The sequence below is a fragment of the Macrobrachium rosenbergii genome, chromosome 45 (genome assembly GCF_040412425.1).
Source record: "Macrobrachium rosenbergii isolate ZJJX-2024 chromosome 45, ASM4041242v1, whole genome shotgun sequence".
NCBI classification, from domain to species: Eukaryota; Metazoa; Arthropoda; class Malacostraca; order Decapoda; family Palaemonidae; genus Macrobrachium; species Macrobrachium rosenbergii.
Genome location: NC_089785.1, coordinates 33,475,556 through 33,499,722, shown reverse-complemented (window position 1 = coordinate 33,499,722; position 24,167 = coordinate 33,475,556). Strand labels below are relative to the sequence as shown.

General features: G+C 49.1%; 1 protein-coding gene across 2 annotated transcripts in view; it reads right to left on the bottom strand.

The window, feature by feature from the left end:
* Window positions 1-18,570, bottom strand: part of LOC136829901 (ADP-ribosylation factor-like protein 13B) — a 64,601-nt gene extending 46,031 nt beyond the window's left edge. The window contains exon 1 of one of the 2 annotated variants that reach the window (XM_067089024.1): window positions 18,420-18,570. In XM_067089024.1, coding sequence (XP_066945125.1) covers window positions 18,420-18,481 — 62 coding nt within the window. In that variant the 5' untranslated portion in view covers window positions 18,482-18,570. The remainder of the gene's footprint in view (window positions 1-18,419) is intronic. The other variant, XM_067089025.1, reaches the window with a different exon arrangement.
* Window positions 18,571-24,167: the final 5,597 nt, after the last annotated feature.

The window sequence follows — 24,167 nt, the reverse complement described above, 5'->3', positions numbered from 1 at the left end:
TTAGAGGCTATAGATGCTGACGCTTTCTTGTTGCATAATAATCCCAAAAGGATGCAGTGAAAATAATAATGACTGTTAACTAAGGAGGGAGACTGCAGGAACCAGCAGAGAGCAAGCTGCTCTCTTCTGCAATTAAAGGTTGCTCATGATATGGGATAGCTCCCCAATCACAATAAGAAACACCATGTCTAGGGATGCAAAAAAGAAAACCACTATGGTCTTTACAAAGGGATCCCTGGCCAAAGGAGGAAGAAGTTCACCAAACTCCTTCAAACATTTTTCAACTGTGTACAGCACAATTTCACAGAAAAACATAGCTTTGATAGCATTAGTCAAGCTCTTCTGTATACACATTCTCAGCCTAAGGAATAGAGAAATGCAATCTGCCTGATGCAATAGTGCCTTAGTTGGAAAAAACATGGACAGAAAAGTGCCATCCACTGCCAGATCAGGAGAAAATGGGAGAAACTCATCTGTCCGATACACTAGAGACTTTCTAATAAGAAGAAGGGGAACAAGAGAGAGGACATTTAAGAGAACTTCTTAGGCACGGCCTTAGCAATAGTCAAACTCCCATGTACAAAGTCTGATAGACTAAAGGAAGGGAGAGGCAAATAATCAGACTCCAACCTGGAAGCTCTTAAGAGAGCAGGAAGCATCTGAATGCTCCACTGAAAAGAATTGGATATCTTTCCTCTCCTCCTTGTAAGACTCAGCGCTAAAATTCTTGTAATCCACTCTGGAAAATAAGCTACTTTAACTAAGAAAGGCCTTCTCAAGGCCTGATGGAGAAGACCTGGCTGACACAGAATACGGGGGGGGGACACTTTAACCACAACTTACCTTCCAACATAGGAGAAGCACGACCTGTCCCCTTGCTGCCACTATAAACACATTCATGCGCACTTAACTGCTCACTCCTCAAAGACTCACAAGTCATTGCCACTAACTGCAGTACCGAAGAAACTCTACAGCCTACTGTCTCTTGAGGGAAGCCAACTCTTCCCTGGACTCGATGAAGAGGCATGGCCTCGCTGAGGCGATGTGCGACCGCGCTGAGGCAGCATGCAACCTCGCTGAGGCGGCATTTGGCATGGCCGAGGTATCGTGTGACCTCACTGAGGCGGTGTGCAACCTCGCTGAGGCAGCACAGAATAGGCCTGCGCAGCCTTGACAAAGGTGTATGCGGAAGCTCACACAGACTCATCGCTTCCCGTGGACTTATGGACAAACACGAATATCTGACACGCTTAGTCTTTGCTTAGGGATGACAGCCCATACATACCGCAAAATCCTTGGACGCAGACATAACTGAGGCCTTGATGAAATCAAAACTTGGACTGTCGTCAAAGAGAGAGAGTCATGGCCCAAACGTTTACTGAATGCCTAACTAAGGACTTGGGACTCCTTGAGGCAGCTCCAAGTGCAACAGCAAAATTCACTAAGGAACGCGATTGGCAGCCGCAGTGACATCATTCACTACGGAACGCGATAGGTTACCTGGCTCAGCCGAATCGCTAGAATAACTGTGGGACAATGGGTCAAACACAAGATCTAGACCTGTCATAACTGTCCTATGTGACTGCAATCTAACTCTGTCCATGGAGGAAAGAACGCACAGGCAGGAGACAGAGGACACAGTCCTAGAACATCCTGGGATGTTAGTGCTCATCTGGAAACACCCAGGACTACCCCGCCTGTCAGCAAGGATGCCGGGGGGACAGGAAAAGGTTGCGTCCGTGTACAGGCCAAGGAACGAGGGGACACTGTCCCTGCCAATGCAGCAGACACATACGATGCAAACGACTCAGTTGCAATTCAATACTAGATTTAACCAAAAAAAAAAACCAAATTGTAAAAATGTAGCCTACTGCCCTGTAGCTGATATTTGGGTGTAGAAGGATCTATATTTACTAAGGAAGAAATTAGACTTATCTCTATCTTCTTGACCAGGTAATGATTCTAAAGAAAACCTAGATTCAAGACTGTACTTATACTGTACTCAGGTCCTAAGTCACAATGGTCACAAAGGCTGTCAGAATTGTAAATCACCACTGATCCCAAGTTAGTGCATATGCACGTCAATTACTCAATACGCACGTCAATTACTCAGTCTGGTCTAGAAACTTACCTTACAAAATCTAATAGGGTTCGATATAGAAGATATAGAAGAAGAATCCATATTGCCACATACAGACCAAAAACCATACAATCCAATCGTTAACTCAGAAAACAAACAAAAAGTTTAGGGCACTTGTCTACACTACCAGCCATGTTGACTGACAAGAGTAGAATGAACAACCATAACAATTGCTGTCTGACCTCCCCCACCCTTTGTAGGGTGGGGGAGTAACTAATGGGAGCTTTCGTTAATGACTGTTTCTATTTTAACACTTGCTGAACCCGCGCCAAGTAGCCACAAATAAAGCTAACTATGGAGGGTAAGTTTCACCTCAAAAATATAAACAATATGTAACATTCACAGAGTAATTTTAAACCAAGATTTATACAGTTTTAAAACCAAGTATTATATGAACATGCCAAGCATTATTAAAATTACAATACAGGCACTCCAATGGCTTCTGGTATTATTCATATACAGTATATATCTTATATTAATGAAAGGGCAATAGTGAAACAAATTTATTCCAGTACTACACTGTCAACAATATGGTAATGATGTAAATGTACTGTGACTGATCACTAACCTGATTAACTGTTTTTCACAGGTACAGTATAACATTTTTACTTGATCTATAATAAAGCACTATAATCATGGTAGCTGTACACACAAGGTCACACAATTTCTGCGCTTTCATTGGTAATTAGTAGCGCCATAACTTTTGATCAGCTGCAACGATGCGTGAGATATGTCATCCTATTACAAAAATGACATATTTATGATAAAATAAAGTTTTATATACACTTACCAAGTAACTACATAGCTATTACATTTCATTTATTGGCAGCTTAAATTTGGAAATTCGCGGTAGCTTCCAATATTTTGGTGTAGGTAACTTGCCCCACCCACTTTGAGGGAAGGATAGGTAAAACACTACTAACGAGCCCAATTCGTTTATGCCCTATGCCCATGAGAGGGAGGAGGGAGGGCTTTGATCATGTAGTTACTTGGTAAGTATATATAAAACTTTATTTTATCATAAAAGTGTCATTTTTATATAAGTAACTTACCAAGTAACTACATAGCTGAATCCCACATTGACAGAAGGTGGGATGCATGGGCATGTACTACTTAAAAAACACTCATGAATGGAAATGAATTTTAAAATATCAAGTAGTTGACATTGATAAAATGTTTATTGTAACCCACCTGGCGAGAGAGCTCCAGCAGGAAAATACTGCCTCTGATGCGGCTCATCTTGACGGTAGTGGTGTGGCAGTGAAGCCAGAGGCGCCTCTACATCAGTGGGGCTTTGCAGCCGAGGAATACTCCGATGGCTGCCAAAGCATACAATAAAACACAAAAGCCCTTGTCCCGGGCGCAGTACCAAAACCAAGACAATAAAACACAAGTTACACATACACCATATAAAATACCAGTTACCATAACCCATTCATAACAAGACACAATGAATGATGGGTGTTCCAGGTACTCAGTAGCTCCCAACTTCCCAGAACTCGACAACCTATATTCAAGGCGAGCAGATAGAGGAATGTAAGAATACCCCCTATCCTTCCTCCCCCAACACCATGCCAGCCATGGATAATGGGCCAAGGGTACTGCAGTTCTCATAAAGAGTTTCGATATCAAGTAGACAAAGATTCGCAAACACTGATTTGCACCTCCAGAAGGTGGATTTCAAAATTGCAGAGAGGGATACATTCCGCTTGAAGGAAATCGAAGTTGCTACTACCCTAATTTCGAGGGCTAACCTTGCAGATTGGCAAGTCCTCCACTTGAAAATTAATGTGTGACTCGGAAATCACTTCTCTAGAGAACGCCAATGTGTTCTTGGATAAAGGACGGGTCGGATCCTTAACTGAACACCAGAGGTTAGGGGACGTGCCTCTGATACTCTTAGTCCTCTCTAGATAACACTTTAATGCTCTTACTGGACAAAGAGCTCTCTCTTGGTCCGTAGGACCCAGAATGTCTGTTAAACCTTTGATTGTGAATGAACGGGGCCAGGGAAAAGACAGCGCTTCATTCTTTGCTACGAACCCCATAGTAAAGCAACAGACCGCATCTCCTTGTGTGAATCCTACCTTCTTGCTCAGAGCCTGTAACTCACTAATTCTCTTAGCAGTAGCTAAAGTGACTAGAAATAGCATCTTCCTTGTAAGATCCCTGTTTCAAAGTGTCTAGTGATTTGATAAGGTCACCGATGTCTTTACCAGTCAATAGATCCAGACCTCTGTGTCTGAATACTGAGTTGAGCATCGCTCTGTAGCCTTTGATCGTGGATGCAGCTAATCCTCAGGAGGACTTTAAAAATAGCAAAAAATCTGCTATTTGCGCTACAGAGGTAGAAGTAGATGATACATTGTGTCTTCTGCACCAGCTGCAGAATATTGTCCACTTATTCTGTTGTATTGTCCAAGTGGGCTATGACCGTGGAGTTGAAAGTCGCTGTTGCAAAGTGCCTTTAGCTAAGTGTATAGCCTTCAGCTCCTTCACGTTGATATGAAGTTCTCTCTTGGATTGTGACCATGTCCCTGAAATTTCCTTGTTTTCTAGCAGAGACCCCCAACCCAGATCTGATGCGTCTGAATATAATGTGAGGTTGGGACTCAGAAGGTGTAGAGATTTCCCTTCTGCAAACCTTCCTGTTACAAGCCACCACCAAAGGTCCTCTTTGATATTTGGAGTGACTGGGAAAACAAACGAGTCCAGAAGAATCTTCCTTTGTGAACTGGCTTTTAGAAAAAATTGTACCACCCTCCTGTGAAGTCTCCCCAATGGAACAAACTTTTCTATGGATGAGAGAGTTCCAAGTAAACTCATCCATTCGTTGGCTGAGCATGACAGGAGAGAGAGGAATTTCTGAACTTTCTGAATGCTGGCTTGGATTCTCGTCAGACGGAAAAGCCCAAAAAATCCGAGAGAGCTCGAAATTAGAAGACCTTGTCCTGGAACACAAACCTCAGATATTTCCTGGCTTCTGGGTGGACTGGAACACGGAAATATGCATCCAGCATGTCTATAGTTGCCATCCAATCCCCTTGACGAATGGAAGACAGAACTGAATGAGTGGTTTCCATTTTGAATTTTGTAGTTTGAACATAGAAATTCAGGGCGTGACATCCAGGACAGGTCTCCAACCTCCCAATGGCCCTCTTGGTGAGCAGAGACGATACTTCTTGTGACAAGGCCAAATACCTCTCTCAGCCTAAAGAGTTGATAGGAGAGGACACCAAGGGAGGTTTCTCCCTGAACAGGATGGAATATCCTTCCTGATCACCTCTAAAACCCAAGGTTCTACATTTCTGTCCTCCCATTTGCTCCAAAAATGTAGAAGCCTGGCCTCCTACTGGTACATGGAGGATAGTATCCTCACTTGCGAGAGGAAGGTTTGCTGGCTGATTTCTTGATTGATAGAATGGATCTAGAATACGCTCGGGAACTGGGCTGGAATCGAACTGGGCTAGAATCTAACTCTACGGCATCAAAATGCTTGCTGTAGAGGTGAAACTGCTCTAGGTAAACGATGAGGAAGATGAAGAACGCCCAGACTCCTTCGGACATTTGGTGGACTGAGCCAACAAGTCTTGAGTGGATTTCTTTTGCAGCTCCAATGCGATATGTTCTACTGTAGCGCTGGGGAAGAGACTATGCTTCTAAAGGAGCAAAAAGAAGGTGGATCTCTGGGAGGGAGTGGCCCCTTTTGAAGTGAATGACCACCACTGTTCTCGCTTCTCAAGTACTCCCACCACGAACAAGGCTGCCAGCTCCTGGGATCCATCCCTGATAGCCTTATCTGCACATGAGAGCACTCCCAGCCAGTCTGTAGCGAAGTTATCTTGGAGAGAGGCACAGTCTTCTATTTTCTTCACTAAGGCGCCGACAGTCCAATCAAGAAAACTTAGGGTCTCAAAGACCTTAAAGATATCCTTTGTCAAATGCTCAAGTTCTGAAGTCATGAATAAGATCTTGGATGAGGAGAAAGCAGATCTCTGTGACGAATCATTCAAACTGAAGTCCCCTTGGGAGGAGGCAGAAACTCCCAGCGATGGCACTTCCCCAGCAACATACGACAACTATCTCCTCTTAGATAAAAGGAGGAGGAGGAGGAGTGCAGAATACCACTTTCCCCAAATCCCTCTTTCTGTCAGCCAGCTCTCAATGCCTGGCAGAGCTTTCTTCGAAGACGATGATAGAACCATCTCAGGCAGCCTAGGAGCTTCCACAGGCTGTCTCATCGTAAAAGATGAACTCGGCGAAGATGGAGTCACTGGTGAAAAGAAGTCCGGGAAGCAAAACAAGAAGTCCTTCAAAAGAGAGGTGTAGGCTGAAGAAGGCTGATCCTGTTCTACATCCTCTTCTTCATATGAAATGGGTGAGAGAGTCAAATCCTTGGACTCATGAATCACTGTCGGTTTGCGTAACAGATCTAGAATGCTGTGTATGCGTCGCTGAATTGATTTCAGAGAAGGATCCTGAACCGAATGAGAAGTGGAGTGTGGTGCTGGATGCCTGGATGAATTGGCGCCAGCTTGGAAGGGGAGCGATCGCACACTACAATCGTGCATGAACTACGTGTTGATATGGTTCCACAGGCACATTGGAACCTCTAGATCCCACTGTGTGCTTGGATCCCTTGGATCCCACTAAACACTTGGATCCCACAGATCCCACTTGATGAATGGATCCCTCAGATCCTGATGGATGTTTGGATCCCTCAGATCCCACTAAATATCTGGATCCATCAGATCCCACTAAATGCCTGGATCCTTCTGATCCCACTAAATACTTGGATCCTACAGATTCCACTAACTGGATCCCTTGGATCCCACTGGATGCCCAAATCTCTAGGATCCTGAAGCACGATCTACATATTTCTTGGAGATCCGCTTGGGCGACAAAAACTGACACTCTGACACAGACATTGCGGGTGACACATTAGACAGGTCATCCCAAAAACTACATGAAGGTTTGGGACTCTGATTCCAATCTATGTTCCGCTTGCACGGGATTGGAAAATCAGACTCAGCCACGGATATCAGCCTTTTCAGTGGCCTGGATGCAATTTTAAAGTGCAAGCTGCGCTTCTGACTCGCTTTGCACTTGGATTCGTCGGATCCCGAATCCGAATCACTCGATGAAAGGGCATGAACTCCGATATGGGTGCCTTTCCAGCGGCTGTCTGCCAAGCCCTGGGAATCTCGAACAACAGCTCAGTTGAGGGAGCGACTACCCGTTAGCAAACCCCACAGACATCCCTGGGACTTACGGTCTGCCTCCTCCCAGGTTTAGGGGAGTTTGACAGGGACCTTTGTCTAGGAGCATTGGTGGGACGAGTAGCCACCTCCTCCACTGACACAACGCTTGCACCGAGATCACTGGCACTAAACTTATCCATAAGGCCCCCTCACTGAAGCCCCTATTTGATCCCACTCTTTGCATCCATCACAAGTCAAGATTGAAGAGCAATTTTGTCCTCTACATTGAAAATAAATGGTATGAGAGTCATATTTGATTGAAGTAAGTCTGGTATTGCAGCCTTTGCTGCAAAACCTACTGCTAGCAAAACTAGAGTCAGACATCTTAATAAAAGGCAAAAGTCCTAGCTAAATAAGCTAATTCAATTAGCACAGTCTCTAACAAAGAATACGTCACCAAAAACAATGAAAACCATTCGGCAAATTATATTAAATCAAACGAAAGCTGAAGTCAACAACCATGTTAAGCTGTCAACCGGCAGAAACAAATTGGGCTCATTACTAGTTTTGTACCTGTCCTTCCCCGGAAATGGGCGGGGCCAGTTACCTACACCAAAATACTGGAACGCTACCACAAATTTTCAAATTTAAGATGCCGATAAGTGAAACGTAATAGCTATGTTGTTACTTGGTAAGTTACTTATACGAAAACAAATAGTACTGCACAGGGACAGTGATCTGTTGGATCTTTAACATGTGTGCTGGTAAACACCCCTGCCATACCTGTAGCCACTGCAACTTTAAATGGTCTATAAAAGCTATTTATGCTATCTAGGTCTAACTCAGCCTTACCTAAAAGGCTGACCTATATACGTAGTGCAGATAATGCTAAACACCCAAAACCTTCATGCTATGCATAAGTTAATACAGTTGCATTCCAGCTTAAGCTGTAAAATCTTAGGATAACCTAAGCTGTACATTTTTACATGAGACCCCTAATTACAGACATCACAGCTTTGTCCTTCCATCTCATCATGTACAACAACTCATTTGTATGACTTCAGTCATAAATGTTTAGTTGCATTACCAGTTTTTTGGTAAGATACAGAAATTGCAACTTTTGCTGGACTGCGCATTACACCATATTCATTACAGAGTATTTTTAAAACTGTAGACTACTTAGACTATTGTACTGTATAACCATCTGTCTAACTCTTTAGTAATTTTGACTATTACACCAGAACTGACTTTCATTATGAAAATAAATGTCTCTGACCAATTATGATGAGACTCAAGGGGAACTGGATATTTGGGTGGGCAAGCATGCCCAACTCAGTGCCAGTCTCAAACCCAGAAAACTAGGTAGGGTTGGGGACAGGAAGGGCATCTGTCCATAAAACATCTGCTAAAAACAATGATGGAACATGCTGTTCAAAACAAAGACAGCTTGAAGAAAACTCATTGAAAACAGCAACTAAGGCACCTTCCCTCCCCATCAGACTATAACATAGAATCAACTGGAAAATAATTCACATCAAAATGCAAACTGGAGCCAACAGAAAAGAAAAACTCACAAACTGTATATTACAATGAACAATCGTAACCGAAGGAATACTTCCTAACCAAACTACCCCATGACACCGAGTAGGGAGGGGGGGGTAGCTCTAACTCTGTAAAACCTCCTTCATCTTTGGCCTTCAACCTTGGCTGAATCATGTAGTACAAAATTAATGGCAGCAAAAACAAAATACCTAAAAAAAAATAGTAATAATGCGGTGCTAAAAGGCTATATATGCATAATAATATTTCAATTTCTGCAATATTCAATATCATGGTAATCAAATATTTCTGACATAAATCATATTACCTAAGCATAAATCAAAAGTTGTTACAATTAATGAGATACCTTACCAAAACAAAAATAAATAAATTATAATACTGGTAGTTATGAGCTAATTGTAATATAGTACAGCCTAAGCAAACCCCAATGTACTGTAGCCTATGGTACCTTTACCAAAACTTCAACAATACCATGCAAAAGTTTCTAACCTAGCTTACAGTAGCCTAAGCCTGGATCTCCATTTTTGTGACATTTCTAGCCTACAATAAAATTGCAATTACCCTGACATATGTCACAATGAAGGGCTTGGGTTACCTCAATGGGTAAAACTGCTAAAGAGCTGCACATGCTATTTTTGTAAGTCATGGCCAACTTAAAAGCAGCACAAAGACACAGCCTAATTCAACTGGGATACATTTTAACCGATCCTTCGCTAAAATAACAATTTTTGAAAGTAAATTGTATTTTTCCTAACTATACAAACCCGAGGTCCTTTACATTAGGAGATACTTTCAGGCGTAGGCTGGAAAACGGCCGTTGAACTTCAACAAGGTGGTTAGGCAGTTACTGTCCGGGAGGCGGGAGCACCGCCTGCCCGGATGTAAACATTCCAATTTGCCTTTCGGCCCATGTACAGATTGAGGGGTGGCATGAGGTGGGCATAACTGTAAAGGACCTCGGTTTGTATAGTTAGGAAAATACAATTTACTTTCAAAAATTGTTATTTGTTCCGACACAATATACAAACCCTCGGTCCTTTACATTAGGAGACTTACTGATTGGAGGGAGGAATCTGAAAAAGTCTCTCTGAACTGACTGGAGTTCACCACCTTGTCTTCCCTTCCTGGTCGTAAGAGCGAGGAAGGGAAAAAATCACCTCTGACAAAAGATCGGGTTGTAAGAAACGCAAGATCTATGTCAGACTTGTGGGACCCTTTGCATGAAAGAGGGAAACGTCAGTTCATGCGAAGTAGGCTAGGAAGAAATGACGTCAGATGACAATAAGGCAAATACAAGCATTGGGTTTGTCTCAAAGTCATTTACTCTTTCCTCCCCTTGCAAGAGAAAGGAGTGGGGGTTGCTTCTATAACCTGAAAGGGAATAGAACGGAAGCTCACGTTATGTGCTTACCTGCCTCGATCGCCCGGTCCAGCTTGTAACGGCACGCCCGCTCCTGCCCGTGGGAAGAGAGCTTAGGATAGGGAGAAGGAAAAGAGGCCAGTCACTCAACAAACATCTCCCCAATCCTTACCGTACAACATAGGCGAGATGCAACCTGTCCCGTTAGGGGAGCTGGATAAGCTACACAACTTGTTGAGCAGCCACCACAGGACCCAAGGAAAAAGTGTCCAAGGACTTGTGTGCAACATCCCGGAGGTAGAAGGAAGTGAAGGTAGTCTGTCGGGACCCACACCTGCCTTCAGTACCTGTGGTACCGACATATTCTTCCGGAATGCGAGGGATGGACCAATGCCGCGGACCTCGTGCGCTCTCGGACGAAAGCGTGCACGGTGTCGTCTTCTCCTGCAGCAGAGTACGCTCTCCTTATTGTCTCACGAAGCCAAAAAGAGATGGTGTTCTTGGACACTTCTTTCTTGGTCGAGCCGGTGCTAACGAAGAGTCGCCGACACTCAGGCCGGAGGTGCCGAGTCTTCTTCAGATAGCGCCGCAGCACCCTAACAGGACACAGTAGCATCTCGTCTGGATCATTATCTACGAAGTCCTCTAGGGGAGGATCGTGAAGGACTCGAACCGTGTGTCAGGGACCGAAGGATTCTGAGTCTTCGCCACGAAATCCGGGATGAAATCGAGCGTAACTGATCCCCATCCCCTTGAGTGTTTTACATCAAAGGAAAGTCCATGAAGTTCGCCAACTCTCTTCGCCGACGCCAGGGCAAGCAAGAAAACGGTCTTGAGGGTCAGATCCCTGTCTGACGACTCTCTTAAAGGCTCGTAAGGTGCACGAGTCAGGCTCCTTAGAACGAGTCACATCCACGCAGGGGCCTGAGATCCCTGGGTGGGCAAGACCGCTCAAGCTTCTCATGAGTAGAGAAATCTCGAAAGAGGAAGAGATGTCTACTCCTTTCAGCCGCAAAGACTAGGCCGAGTGCGGCGCGGTAGCCTTTACTGCTGAAATGGAGAGAAGCTTCTCTCGGCGAAGGAAGACGAGGAAGTCCGCGACCTGCTGAACAGTAGCTCTGACCGGAGAGATACCCCTTCGACGACACCAACCACAGAAGACGGACCACTTTCCCTGGTATACCGCTGCGGAGGATCTTCTGAGGTATCCTGCCATCTCTGTTGCTGCGCTGGCGTGAAAAGCCTCTCGCCGCAAGAGATGGTGGATAACCTCCAGCCGTGAAGACACAGGAATGCACTGCCAGGTGGAACCGCTGTGCGTGAGGTTGACGCAGAAGGTTGGGCCAGGGGGAATCTCTCTCGGTGCCTCGGAGAGGAGAGCTAGCAGGTCCGGTACCAATTGGCCTGTGGCCATTTGGGTGCCACCAGAGTCATTCTGAGATTCGGGGTGATCATCACCGGCTGATTACCCGGCCTAATCAGACAGAATGGAGGAAAGGCGTGCGTGTCGAGGTTGTCCCACGGATGTTGGAAAGCGTCCTCCGCAGCGGCCCATGGGTCCGGCACGACCGAACAGAAGACCTGAAGTTTTTCTGTTGTGCCGGGTGGAGAACAGATCTATCACTGGACGCCCCACAGGTCGAACAGCCTTTCCGCTACTTCCTGATGGAGGGACCATTCGGTCCCTACCACCTGGCTCTGGCGGCTGAGCTTGTCCACCACTACATTCCTCTTGCCTGGAATGTATCTGGCTGACAGCTCTACCGAGTGAGCTACTGCCCCACGTGCACCTGCATTGCCAACTGATGAAGCTGATGGGACACCAGTCCCCTGCTTGTTGACATATGCCACTACCGTGGTATTGTCGCTCATCAACACCACGGAGTGTCCCATCATTTCGATCCTGGAACTCCTGGAGAGCCAGGAAGGCCGCCTTGAGCTCCAGAATATTGATGTGAAGGTGCTTGTCGTCTCGGTGCCACACTCCCGAAGTCAGAAACTCCTCCAGGTGTGCGCCCCATCCTCGGTCGATGCGTCCGAAAACAGAAGCATGTCCGGAGGGGGAGTATGCAGGGATACTCCTATTAAGAGGTTCCTGTCGTCCAACCACCAGTGGAGGTCCTTTCTCACTTCCTCGGAAAGAGGAATGAGGAAGGACTGGGGGTCTCGGGACTGGGACCAGAGCTCCTTTAGTCTCCACTGGAGAGACCGCAAGTGAAGACGCCCGTGAGGAACTAGCTTTTCTAATGACGACAGGTGACCGATGACGACTTGCCATTGCCGAGCTTGTTGCTCCTGTCGAGACAGGAACAACTGTGCTGCCTCCCTGAACTTGCTGATACGAGAGTCCGAGGGAAAGACTTTTGCTGCCACCGTGTCTATCAGCATGCCCAGGTATTTCGTCCTCTGCTTGGGGGTGAGATCTGACTTCTCCAGATTTACCACGATCCCTAGATCCTGGCAAAACTCGAGGAGACGATCCCTGTCCTGTAGCAACTGCGAGCGAGAGCTCGCCAGGACTAGCCAGTCGTCGAGATACCTCAGAAGACGTATCCCGTGCGAGTGGGCCCAAGCTGACACACGAGAGAACACTCGTGAACACCTGGGGAGCGGTCGAGCCCGAAACAAAGTGCCCTGAATTGGAAGACCGACTCCCCGAGGACGAAGCGGAGGTACTTGCGCGAGGACGGATGGATGGGTATTTGAAAATACGCATCCTTCAAGTCCACCGTAAGCATGAAGTCGTTCTCCCTAATGGAGGCCAGCACCAATCGTGCTGTTTCCATCGTGAACCGAGTCTGGCGAAGGGAAGCGGTTCAAAGGAGAGAGGTCTATGACTGGTCTCCATCCCCTGATGCCTTCTCTACTGAGAAAGATCCGGCTGTAAAAGCCTGGAGACTGGTCCGACACGACTTCTACAGCATTCTTGCTCAGCATGGCTTGCACTTCTTGCTGTAGTCGATGTCCTTCAACGAACCTGAAAGATAAGTTTGGAGATGGACCGGAGTGTAGGTGAGGGAGGCCGAGACTCGAAGGGTAGGAGATATCCCTCCGAAGAACATCCACTATCCAGGTCTCGGCCCATGTCGCTGCACGTTGCCCAATGGCTCGACAGGCAACCCCACCTTTGGCAGCTTCTGGGGGGGAACGCCGCCCCTAGCGTTTCCCCTTCTTCTTCTTACCCTTGCCCCCTCTACCGGATTGGAAAGGGGGCTGAAAAGGACGGGAGTAACCCCCCCTTTTCGAGGAAGAAGAAGGCTGGGTGTTTCCTCGGGACCCCTTCAAGACTGGGACTTCTTAGGGGCCGAGGAAGGGCCAGCCTGGCCCAAGACCTGGCTGCAGTGGAACGAGAAGACCGGAGGTCTTAACCACTGCCTGGTGGACAAGCCGGTCGTTCTCATCGGCACGGTGTTTGTCTACCGCGGCATCCACCAACTCTCTAGGGAAAGAGAGGAGGAACCCAGCAACGGTCCATTCCGCAGAGCGATTGCCGACTGGGACCTACAGACTTGGCAAAGTGAGAGAGAACGGCGTCTCTTCGCTTTAACACCAAGTTTGCCCACAGGTTTGCAGTCTGGTGGGCAAGGTAGGAAATAGCCCTACCTCCAGACTGGCACAGTCTCCCAAAAGCAGAGTCCTCCCCAGGTACGATAGCGCCTGAGGAAGGGCTACCGCCGATACTGTGAAGGACCACAGATCGAGCCAGGAGACTGCCTGAAAGGCCGCCATGGCGGTGGCTTCCAGGGTTGCAGCTTCTTGCTGGGAGAGAAACATTCTCTGCCGACAATTGCTGCAACGAAAGACCCGGATCCAGACGAGTCAGGTCCGGGTCAACCTGTTTAGTCAGCAACGCTCCTTCTATTGAGAGTAAAAGCGCTTCTGACGAGGTAGAGGGGAGGAAGAAGCTTCTCCGAATGGCTCGATCGAAGGGAACTGTCTTGCCCAGACACAAGACCGTTCACCTGATCGAGTACCCCCGCAAGCGTGGACCACGGCAGCCCCACGAAGCCTTGGGTTCCTTCTTAGGACCCCAGAAGGATTCGAGGCGCGAAGGACAATCCACAGACGAAGCCATGGTCCCTTCCCGAGGTCATTGTGCCGACGAATCAGCACGATAATCTCCGAAAAAGTCCTCTGTATTTCGGGGTGTCCGCATCCTGAGGCAGAGGACCTTCAAGTCCTTCCAGGGAAAAGCGGTCCTCCCAACTACTCTCCCCGCAGGAGGGAGAACCTCGGCAGACCCCTGAGGATCTTCCTGAACTACGGGCATAGGACCTGGTCGAGCCAAGGACCGAGCCAGGAACATACCCCCATGCAGTTGAACTCTGAGGAGAACACTCCCCAGAGTTCCTCCTCTCCGACTCACGCCCTTTGGAGGAGACCAAGGAGCGGAGGGGACAGGGGAGGAAGATCGGGCGCGCCCACTGCCCTTACTGGCAGAACCAGTAGAGGCAGCAGGCCGAGGGCGGTCACCAACCAGCGGTGATGACGGGCCCTCAGGTCGAGGAGAACGTTTCATCCCAGGTGAAACGGTCTCCGAGGAGAGCGGAGCGGCTCGCGAGCCGAGCCGCGCGATTCGCCTCCCTGAGCCAGTCTGGCGTGGGGCGGCCTGGGACTGGGAGGAGTCGACGCAGCGGCTGGCTGGCGCGAGCCTTGCGCTGTCCTCCAGACGCGCGCCCAGACTTCTTCGAGGCGAAGCCTCTCGGGAAGACTGAGCAGGGGACTTCTTCCCTGTTTCTCCATGCACTTTCGGCCCCTCGGGGGAAGCATTATCCCGGGAACCTGACCTGGCACTGGATGGAGTGCCAGCAGGAAGAGAAGGGGCACCTGCATGCCCGGCTCTTTTCTCGCCCCACGCCCTGGTCTGTACGGCGAAGTGTCCACCGTAACAGACTGGGGTATCCTGGTCTCCTTGGAGACCCGGGTACTGGAGCAACTCGCGAACGAGAGTCCGACAGCGGTCTCGCTGGCCTTAGAAGCAGGAGGTTTCTTAGGCGCAGCGGGAGAGTGCCGACCTTGGTCTGCACACCCTTGGTTCCCGCTGCCCCTGGCCCGGAGGCCGGAACAGCGGTTCCCTGATCCGAAGATCGGGAAGAACCAACGAGAGAACCTTCTGTGTGGAAGGAGACAGACCCTTAGGAAATCTCAGTACGAGGTTTCTTAGGGGAGAGACAGACTTCCTCTTCTTGACGCGAAGCCTTGGAAGAGGAAGAGGAAGAAGCAGCAGACGACGACACGATGAAGACGAAGATGAAGACGCACGACGACACCTTCCTAGACCTCTTCTTCTTCTTCTTCTTCTTCTTCACCATCTGCTTCAGGAAAGCAGTCAGATCACCAATCCAAGAAAGCGAAGACGCGGACTCAGGAACAGCAGGAACAGGAACAGCGGGGAGGGGCCACAACAGCAGAAGGTGCAACCGGGCAGAGACGGCGGAGCTCGGACCAGCAATTGCCTGGGCAGCGAGCCGCGTGGTCGGCCAGGAACCGGTGGGCGGGGCCAGGGATGCAAGCGCCGCCTCCCGCATGCAGATCTGGTACGGGCCGCGCCAAGGTCGCTGGAAAGGGAACTGAGGCAGACGAAGGGCCGGGCTGGAGAGACAGACGAGGAACCGTATCCAAGGCCAGGCCATGTTCAGCAACGGGGCAGCAACAGTCACATACCGGTACGATGGCGTCACCATGTAGGAGGGGCCAGTGCGAGAATGGTGCCAGAAAGCCAGGTGGCAGGGGAACAGCGTGCTGGCCCGCGGATGACGCCGATACCTGGGTGTCCAGATGCGAAGCAACTGAAATCGGCATCTGGACAAACCGCGAGAAGGTGACAGTCGTGGTAGTGGCTGTTGCTGCCGTGTGGGTCGTGACTGGAGAGGGGGCCATCGGGGAGCCAAACCTTCCAGAGCCGAGCCAGGTAGGCCCGGTGCAGCCAGGGTGAACTTGGTATCATCGTCTGGCCATCGAGCCCGGTACCTGAAGCAAAAAGTCGGTTAATAGAAGAAGCCTCCACCCGGCTCGAAGGAAAAACTCCCGTCGGAACGGGAAGAGACTTTCGAGATGAAGCCGCGGTCCAACTCTCCCGTGCCCTTCCACAAGCGAAGAAACGTAAGAGGAAGGGGAGGGGGAATCTCACCCGAGGGAGAGGGAGCAAGAAGAGGAAGTTCGCTGGGAGGTAGAAACGAACCCGAAACATCGGCCACCAACAGGGTCGTCGGGGCGTATTTCCCTCGGACGACTCCTTGGTAGGCTTACGACGGTAAGATCTCCTCCCTTCGAACTTGCCCCATTGCTCGGAGGACCACAAACAACACACCCGCCCCCTGCAAGATGTGCAGAGAGCGTGTGGGTCCACATCGACTCTAGATCTAAAGGAATTACACTTTTTTCCTCCCACCCCAGGACATACACGCTGGGGATGGGAGGATTTAGATGATTTATCCATAATACAAAAAAGAAAAAGGAAAATTCCCACCAAGAATGATGAAGAGAAAAAATGCAGTCAGGCAGAGAGCGAAGAACAACGTCCGTGCGCTACGACGGCCGAAAGCAAATTGGAATGTTTACATCCGGGCAGGCGGGGTGCTCCCGCCTCCCGGACAGTAACTGCCTAACCACCTTGTTGAAGTTCAACGGCCGTTTTCCAGCCTACGCCTGAAAGTATCTCCTAATGTAAAGGACCGAGGGTTTGTATATTGTGTCGGAACAACCTAAACTTAACCTAGGGTGCCATGCCCTGACCTGGCCGATTTAGGAGCTTGGATCAATTTTATTTAGTATTGCACTCAAGCGACCAATAGGTAACTCTACAGAAAAGTTCCACAGGCCATGGTGTTTAGTACCAGCCTCTCAAGAATGAACATAAGAAAATGAACAAAGACAGTAAATTTCTCAAATCATCTTTACCTTTGGTGCATTAGGCTTATATACATCAATTTCCAAATTGCTCAGTCGAAAAAGTTTATCAATAAATTATATCTCTGTGGACCCTACAGTACGATAAAGTTTTACTTTAATGTCAGCCCCATTGGAATGAATGGTAAATTATAAACAAATGATGGTAAATACCCAGGTAAAAGTAAATTTGTGATAGACCTGAGAATGACTTTGGTAAAACTAAGTAATAGATCCGCATGGGGTATTACGTTGAAAATTGACTTTTTCTGAAGTGTTTTGATTGCTTATCAAGAATTTACCGCTATTTTTTGTCGGTCGACTGCAATTAACCTCAGAACTGATCATGTTTTTGAATGCTGGTTATCCTGGAATGCTATCGTGCATGTGCGGTGTTGTAGGGGAACTTCTGGTAACAAGTAGAGTTCCCTTCACCGGGCAGTCAGGGGGCAGAGCCCTCCAGCTAAGTAACACGACCTACAAGGCTAGATTGGGTTAGGTTAGGGTACGTTAGGTTGGTATGGTTCCTTTTATAATAGCTTTCCTTAGCCAATCCCTTCTTGAACATGTGGCTCCCTAATGTCTCTTGTATTCGCAGAACCGTTCCGTCCAGTCCGTGCAGAGCCGCTACCTAGAAACAAGTACCGTGACTTTTGTGCTTATCGTGTTAAGGAGGCTCGCGATCACAGCAAAAGAATTTTGGAGCAGATGCAGAGTAGGGAACGGGGGGGTGGGCGTGAGAAATCTGACTGTGATAATGGGCCAAACCTAACGTTTCCTAGATGCCATTCCTGACCTAACCAGAATTCAACCTACTTGACTTGACTTTGGGGGCTGGGCCTGGTCTGGCCAGGGGGGACACCCCCGATACTGAATAAGCTATCCTTGTCCCCCCTACTCTGCATACTAGCCAGAATTCCAGTATGCAAACCTAGTTCAGACTGAAATACCTTCCTGTAAAATTACCGAACAATATAGCAGTCAGTCGAAGATGATTAGACTTCGAGTATTAGGAGCTTAGCCGATCAGTACTTAGCGTAATATGTCTACCAGTTTATTTCATCAGGCAACCTCATTAAAACTGTTCATCTGGACAAACCTACGCCCACACACAAGCCAGGATGAATTAACGCAAGAAAAATACCTATTCTGCAAAACAAGATGACAGGCTAAGGTGATGTTACAGAGGAGGCCTGCCGGGATTTCTGTTCGAAAAACCATCGCCATTACGAGATACACAAGAGTCTAGAGACTCGGTCAGTCCTCCTACCTTTTTTCCTTCTTAAGGCCCAGCAAGAGAAGACAATTACCCATGTTTGCTAACCCCAACATCAATAAAGGAATCTTAATTTTGTTTTGGCTTTCACATGTCGATCTCTCCCCGTCACAAGCGGACGCTCGATCCTGGAATGTTTTGTTTACTTCCTAAAATCTCTACATCATTTACTGTATGTCAAGTGTATATTTATTGATTGTTTTTGTGTTTTATTTAATTCATATTATTCTGAAAAAAATATAATGAATAAGATGTTCTATAATGATTTATGTGTTTTAGGTAGAAAGCAATTTCTAAAACAAGTAGGGGCTACAAGCCTAATGTATTTTTTACGTTGCTCAAACGGAGTTGCTTTTTCCGTAGAGTTTTATTTGACATTTTAAAGTTCATACTTCCTTATTTAGTAAAATGCTAAGATAGAAAAATATTAATATATTGCTAAAGTACACAGGCTGCTATGAATGAAAAATTTCATAATAAGACAAAGTACTTGGAGAAATAATATATATATATATATATATATATATATATATATATATATATATATATATATATATATATATATATATATATATACATACATATACAGTATATATACATATATACAGTGTATATATATATATATATATATATATATATATATATATATATATATATATATATATATATATATATATATATATATAATCCAACAGTTGATAAAGTTATTCAGTTTTTACTAAACGATCTGTATCGTATACCTTACAGATTATGGAATTAGATGTCCGTCTCCTGCTGAGATATAGCAGCTTTTTTTTTCTAAGCTTAATTGGATTCTTATCTTTGCTTTTGTTTGAAATTCTACCAAAATATCCCGATTCGCTTGCCCTCTTGGCTCCTGTTATCAAATTCAGGCTTAAAATTAGAAGAGTTTATTCTTCATTCAGCTTGTAAAATTCCCTTCATATTCCCGCACAGAAGTCTTATTGGCAGCATAGTGGGATACATTATGCCGCACATCTATCTTGCATGCATTGGCGTGATTTCCTAATAATATTTCATCTTTGTTCCAACACCCCTGATCCTTATTTTCCCCCAGAACATTCTGGATCTCCTTCTTTTCCTTTACCTCAGGATTTCAGGGATCTCCCTCTCAGCATCCTTCATCTTAAAACACTGATACATCTTAATTGTTGAGATAATATTCCCTGCCACTTTTCTCTTGTGTCAACGTTTTTTTTAAATGCCTCTTGCCCCAGTTGCTGTTTGACAGTCTCATCTGTACGAGTATTTCCCACTTTTGTGTACTTTGATTCTCTTCCTATGGTGCATTTCTTTTGTAAGGTGTCAAAGAAACGAGCAGGTAAAAGTTACTGCTACTTTATTACAGATCCAGGCAGCTTATATTGCGGCCGACTGACGCCGGGCCGCGAGAGACAATGGAATTGACTGTGACCTGAGGTCGAAACAATAAACAATAATATGCAGTAAACGAGTACAAATTACAATACGAAATATACAGAGCTACAATATGGATACAGTCTTGATGCCTGTGAATGAAGAAACATGTGATACACAATGTGTGACATTCGTATAAATACCATAAAGTAAAAATGATTAAAATGCGTGACCTGGCACGTTTTTAGGCGTGACTAATTGAGCTTGAAGAAAATGGGAAGTCACCAAAGAAAACAAGCTCAGCGGAGACTTAATTAATGGCGCCGCCGAAACACTATCCTGGCGCCGATGTGGTGACTTTACAAATACTCTCCCCAAGACGAGGACGCGTCTGACTAATCCCTGTATCTGCTGGGACGCTGAAGGGTGCGCGGCTCCTTGAAGATAACGGAGGGGGCCTCCCGCCTGTGAGGCTGCTGGTTGGGCGGTCCCTTCCTGGGGCGGCGCCTGCGGGGTGAGGGCGTGCTGGAGTGCGGTTGGGCGGAAGGGTGCTGCGTCGCTGCGGGACTCTCCGACAGGAAGGCGGGCTTTAGCCGGTCTATGGAAACCCAGTCGTCCTTGCCTGGGAGTGCCAGCTGGAACGCCTTGCTGTTCCGTTCCAGCACGCCGGAAGGGTCCCCTGTAGGGCTTAGTTAGTGGTGGACGGACGGCGTCGACTCTGACGAAGACGTGGGTGGCGGATGACAGCTGTGGCGGCATGAAGGTGGTTGCTTTGTCGATGTATGAGCGCCTGCAAGGCGGGCGAACTTGCCGGCCACGTCGCGGAGCCTCTGCAGTGATGGGGAGTGGCGTTCATCCGTCCACGAGCTCTCCCGGCACCACGAGGGGTTCCCCATAGGTTTGTTCAGCTGCGGATGGGGTGCCGTCGGCTCTGGGGGCGGTCCTCAACCCGAGGAGGACCCACGGCAGCTGATGTTTCCAGTCCTCGGCGGTGCAGCGGGCCATGAGGATGACTTTAGGGACCTGTGGAACCGTTCGACCAGGCCGTTGGCGCTGGGTTATGCGCTGTGGTGGTGTGGTGCGTGGTTCCCAGCAGTTGAGCCAGGGCAGACCACAACTCGGAGAGGAAAGCGGGGCCCCTGTCGGTTGTGATGTGGTCGGGGCGCCGGCGGCTAACCCAACTGGAGAGCAGGGCCTCAGCGCACGCGCTGGCGGTGGCTTCTTGCATGGGTGTGGCGGGCCACCTCGTCGAACGGTCTACCACCGTCAGGAGGTATCTGGATCCGCCTGATGGGGAAGGGCCCGACGACGTCGATGTGGATATGGCGGCGGCGCCCTGGCTGTGGGAACTCGCCTACCCCGACTGCGTGTGACGACCCACTTTACTGGTCTGGCACTGCAGGCACTGTTTTGCCCAGGCCGTGGCGTCCTTTTGCACCCGTGCCAGACGAACTTTTGAAAGCAGTTTGGCGTGGTCCTGCCGGAGTGTGTGAGGCCGTGAATTATGTCGAATACCTGGCGGCGGCGTGAGGCTGGAACCAAAGGGCGGGGCTGGCCTGTGCTGATGTCACAGAGCAGGCTGGGGCCTTCGGGGCGAGGGTCACGTCCGCCACTTGAGGGATGTGATGGCGGTGCGGTATGCTGGGGTTTCTGGGTCAGCGGCCTGTTCTCTGGCAAGGTCCTGGTAATCTACACCAAGCTGCACTGCGTTCAACTCGACTCTGGAGAGGGCGTCTGCTACGGGATTTTTCTTGCCGGGAGGTACCTGACGGAACAGGTAAATTCGGCTATGGCTGAGAGGTGGCGCTGCTGTCTGGAAGACCATCGTCCCCTGCTTCGTGAAGGCGTGAACCAGTGGCTGGTGGTCTGTGAAGATTGTGAAGGGCGTCCCCCAGGAGGAACTTGAAGTGCCGAACTGCGCGGTACATCGCGCAGAGTTCCCTGTCGAAGGTGCTGTAGCGGGTCTCTGCGGGACTGAACTTCTTGCTGAAGAAGGCAATGGGCTGGGGCGCCGTTGATGATTTGCTCCAGAACAGCACCGCAGGCGACGTTACTGGCGTCTGTCGTCAGCTGGAGGGGAGCCTTGGGATCCTGGTGTGCCAAGGCGGTTGCCTTGGTGAGGGCGGCTCGTCAGGGAAAAGGCCTGCTGCTGGCTGGGTCCCCAAGACAGGGACTTCGGTTGACCTTTAGGACTTCCGTCAGGGGGCCGTGGTGCGTGATCCCAGGGATGAACCGCCTGTAGAAGTTTACCATCCCAAGGAACTCCTGGACGGCCTTGATGGAGGTGGGTGTCGGGAACTTGGCTCACGGCTGCCACTTTCGATGTAAGAGGGCGGACGCCTGTCGGAGACACCTCGTGACCCAGGAATTCTGCTTTCTGGACGCCGAAGGTACACTTGTCGAAACGGACGACGAGGCCGTTCTCTTGGAGGCACTGGAGGACTGCTTTGATGTGTCTCTGGTGTTCGCTGTGAGACCTGGAAAATATGAGAATGTCGTCGACGTAGCAGACGCAGAATTTTAGGTCCCCAGGATGCTGTCCATGAGCCGCTGGAAGGTGGCCCGGCGTTCCTCAGCCCGAAGGTGGAGAAGGCGAACACATAGGACCCGAAGGGCGTGATGATGGCTGTCTTTGGTATGTCCTCTGGCACAACAGGTACCTGGAAATAAGATTTAAGAAGGTCCAATTTAGTGAATATTTTGGCCCCGTGAAAGGAGGCCGTGAGGTCTTGCATGTTGGGTAGAGGTAGTGTTCGGGCTCTGTTGCAATGTTGAGCCGCCTGTAGTCGCCATGAGGGTCTCCAGGAGCCGTCCGGTTTCTGCACCATGTGGAGGGGAGGCCCATGGACTGGAGGCTTTCCTGCAGATGCCCATCTGTTCCATCTCCATGAATGCTTTTTCGCCTCCTGAAGGCGCTGAGGGGGAAGCCTGCGGAACTTCGCATGTGTCGGGGCCCTTTAGTCACTATATGGTGGTATATGCCGTGCTTGGCTGGGGCCCGGGGACTTAGCGGCTCGGGCTTAAATACCTCAGGAACTCCGACAGTAGGTGTGCATACTGGTGGGGCGGCGGCGCTGATGGTGGGTCTGGGTCCCGCCGTTAACGGGGAGACCGGCAGGAGTCGGTATCGAGGAGGTGCTTGCGCCCCCACGTCGACTAGCAGGCGAAGTGTGCCAGAAAATCGGCCCCTAGGAGTGGGGTTCCACGTCCGCGACGATGAAGTCCCAGGAGTAACTCTGGCCAAGGATGGAGATCGACAGGAGCCTGGTGCCATAGGAGAGGATGGGGTTCCGTTGGCGGCCGTCAGAAAGCGGCGGTTCTGGTGTCTGGTTGCGGTCCTCTCTGGATGCTGGGAAGACCGATTTAAAGGCTCCTGTGTCGACCAGCATCATCCTGCCGGAGGCGGTGTCGCGGACGTAAAACCTACTGTTTTTGAGGCCCTGGGTTCTTCGGCTGCCATGGCGGCCTGTCCTGCTGGCCGCGCCGCCACCCCGTTTTTTGAGCGGGTGAACGAGCAGGGCGGCAGGCAGCTTCGGGCGTCCTTTCCGAACCACTTGTGGTAGCGACAGAAGCCCGGGACCTCCATCTGCTGTGGTTCGGTGGACGTCTGTTGGCGATGGCGTTGACGGGCTGCTCTCACGTCCTCTTCAGGCTGGGACGGAGCTGACCGGCTGTGTGGCCGGTTTTAGCCGCTGTGAAGCCTTGACGGAGTCTGTGAGGTGTTGCGCCGTCTCTATGAGGTCCTCGACAGGCATGGTGTAGGGGTGAGCGATCTGGTTGCGTACCTCCGGGAGAGTTGGCGAAGGTAGATTTCCCGTGTGAAGCTTATCTCCTGCCTCTTCTTTGTGCCACCCAAGTCTGGTAGTGACAGGAGATCTCGACCATGCCCCAAGCGTCTCTTGAATTGAGGTCGTGGCGTGGATTTATGGCAAGGTCGATAGCACGGGCGGCCCGCTCGGCGATGGGCAGGGAGCAAGCTTCGAGGAGGAACTTTTTTGTGGTGCTGTATGTGAGGGTGTGTGTTTCGGGTACTCGCGAGATGAGTTTTCTGTGCGTCCTCCGGAAGGGCGTTGAGCACTGTGTCGGCCTGTAGGATTTCGTCCGTGAGGTCCGCGATTCTGAAGTGGCTCTCCACCTGCGCAGCCACATCGATGGGTTCCCCTGCGTAAACGGCGGCAGCTTTACGGTGAGCGGCCCGCGATTGTTTTGCCCGGCCGTCGTGTGTGTTCGGGCGCTGGTGTGGAGTTGCGGGAGGGCCTCGATGCGGGGCGGGCGGCGGCTGTGATGGGAGGTAGGTAAACCTCCGAGTCGCGGGGTCGCGTTTAACTGCATGAAGGAGGGGATATCGGCGTCCATGCTCGCTCC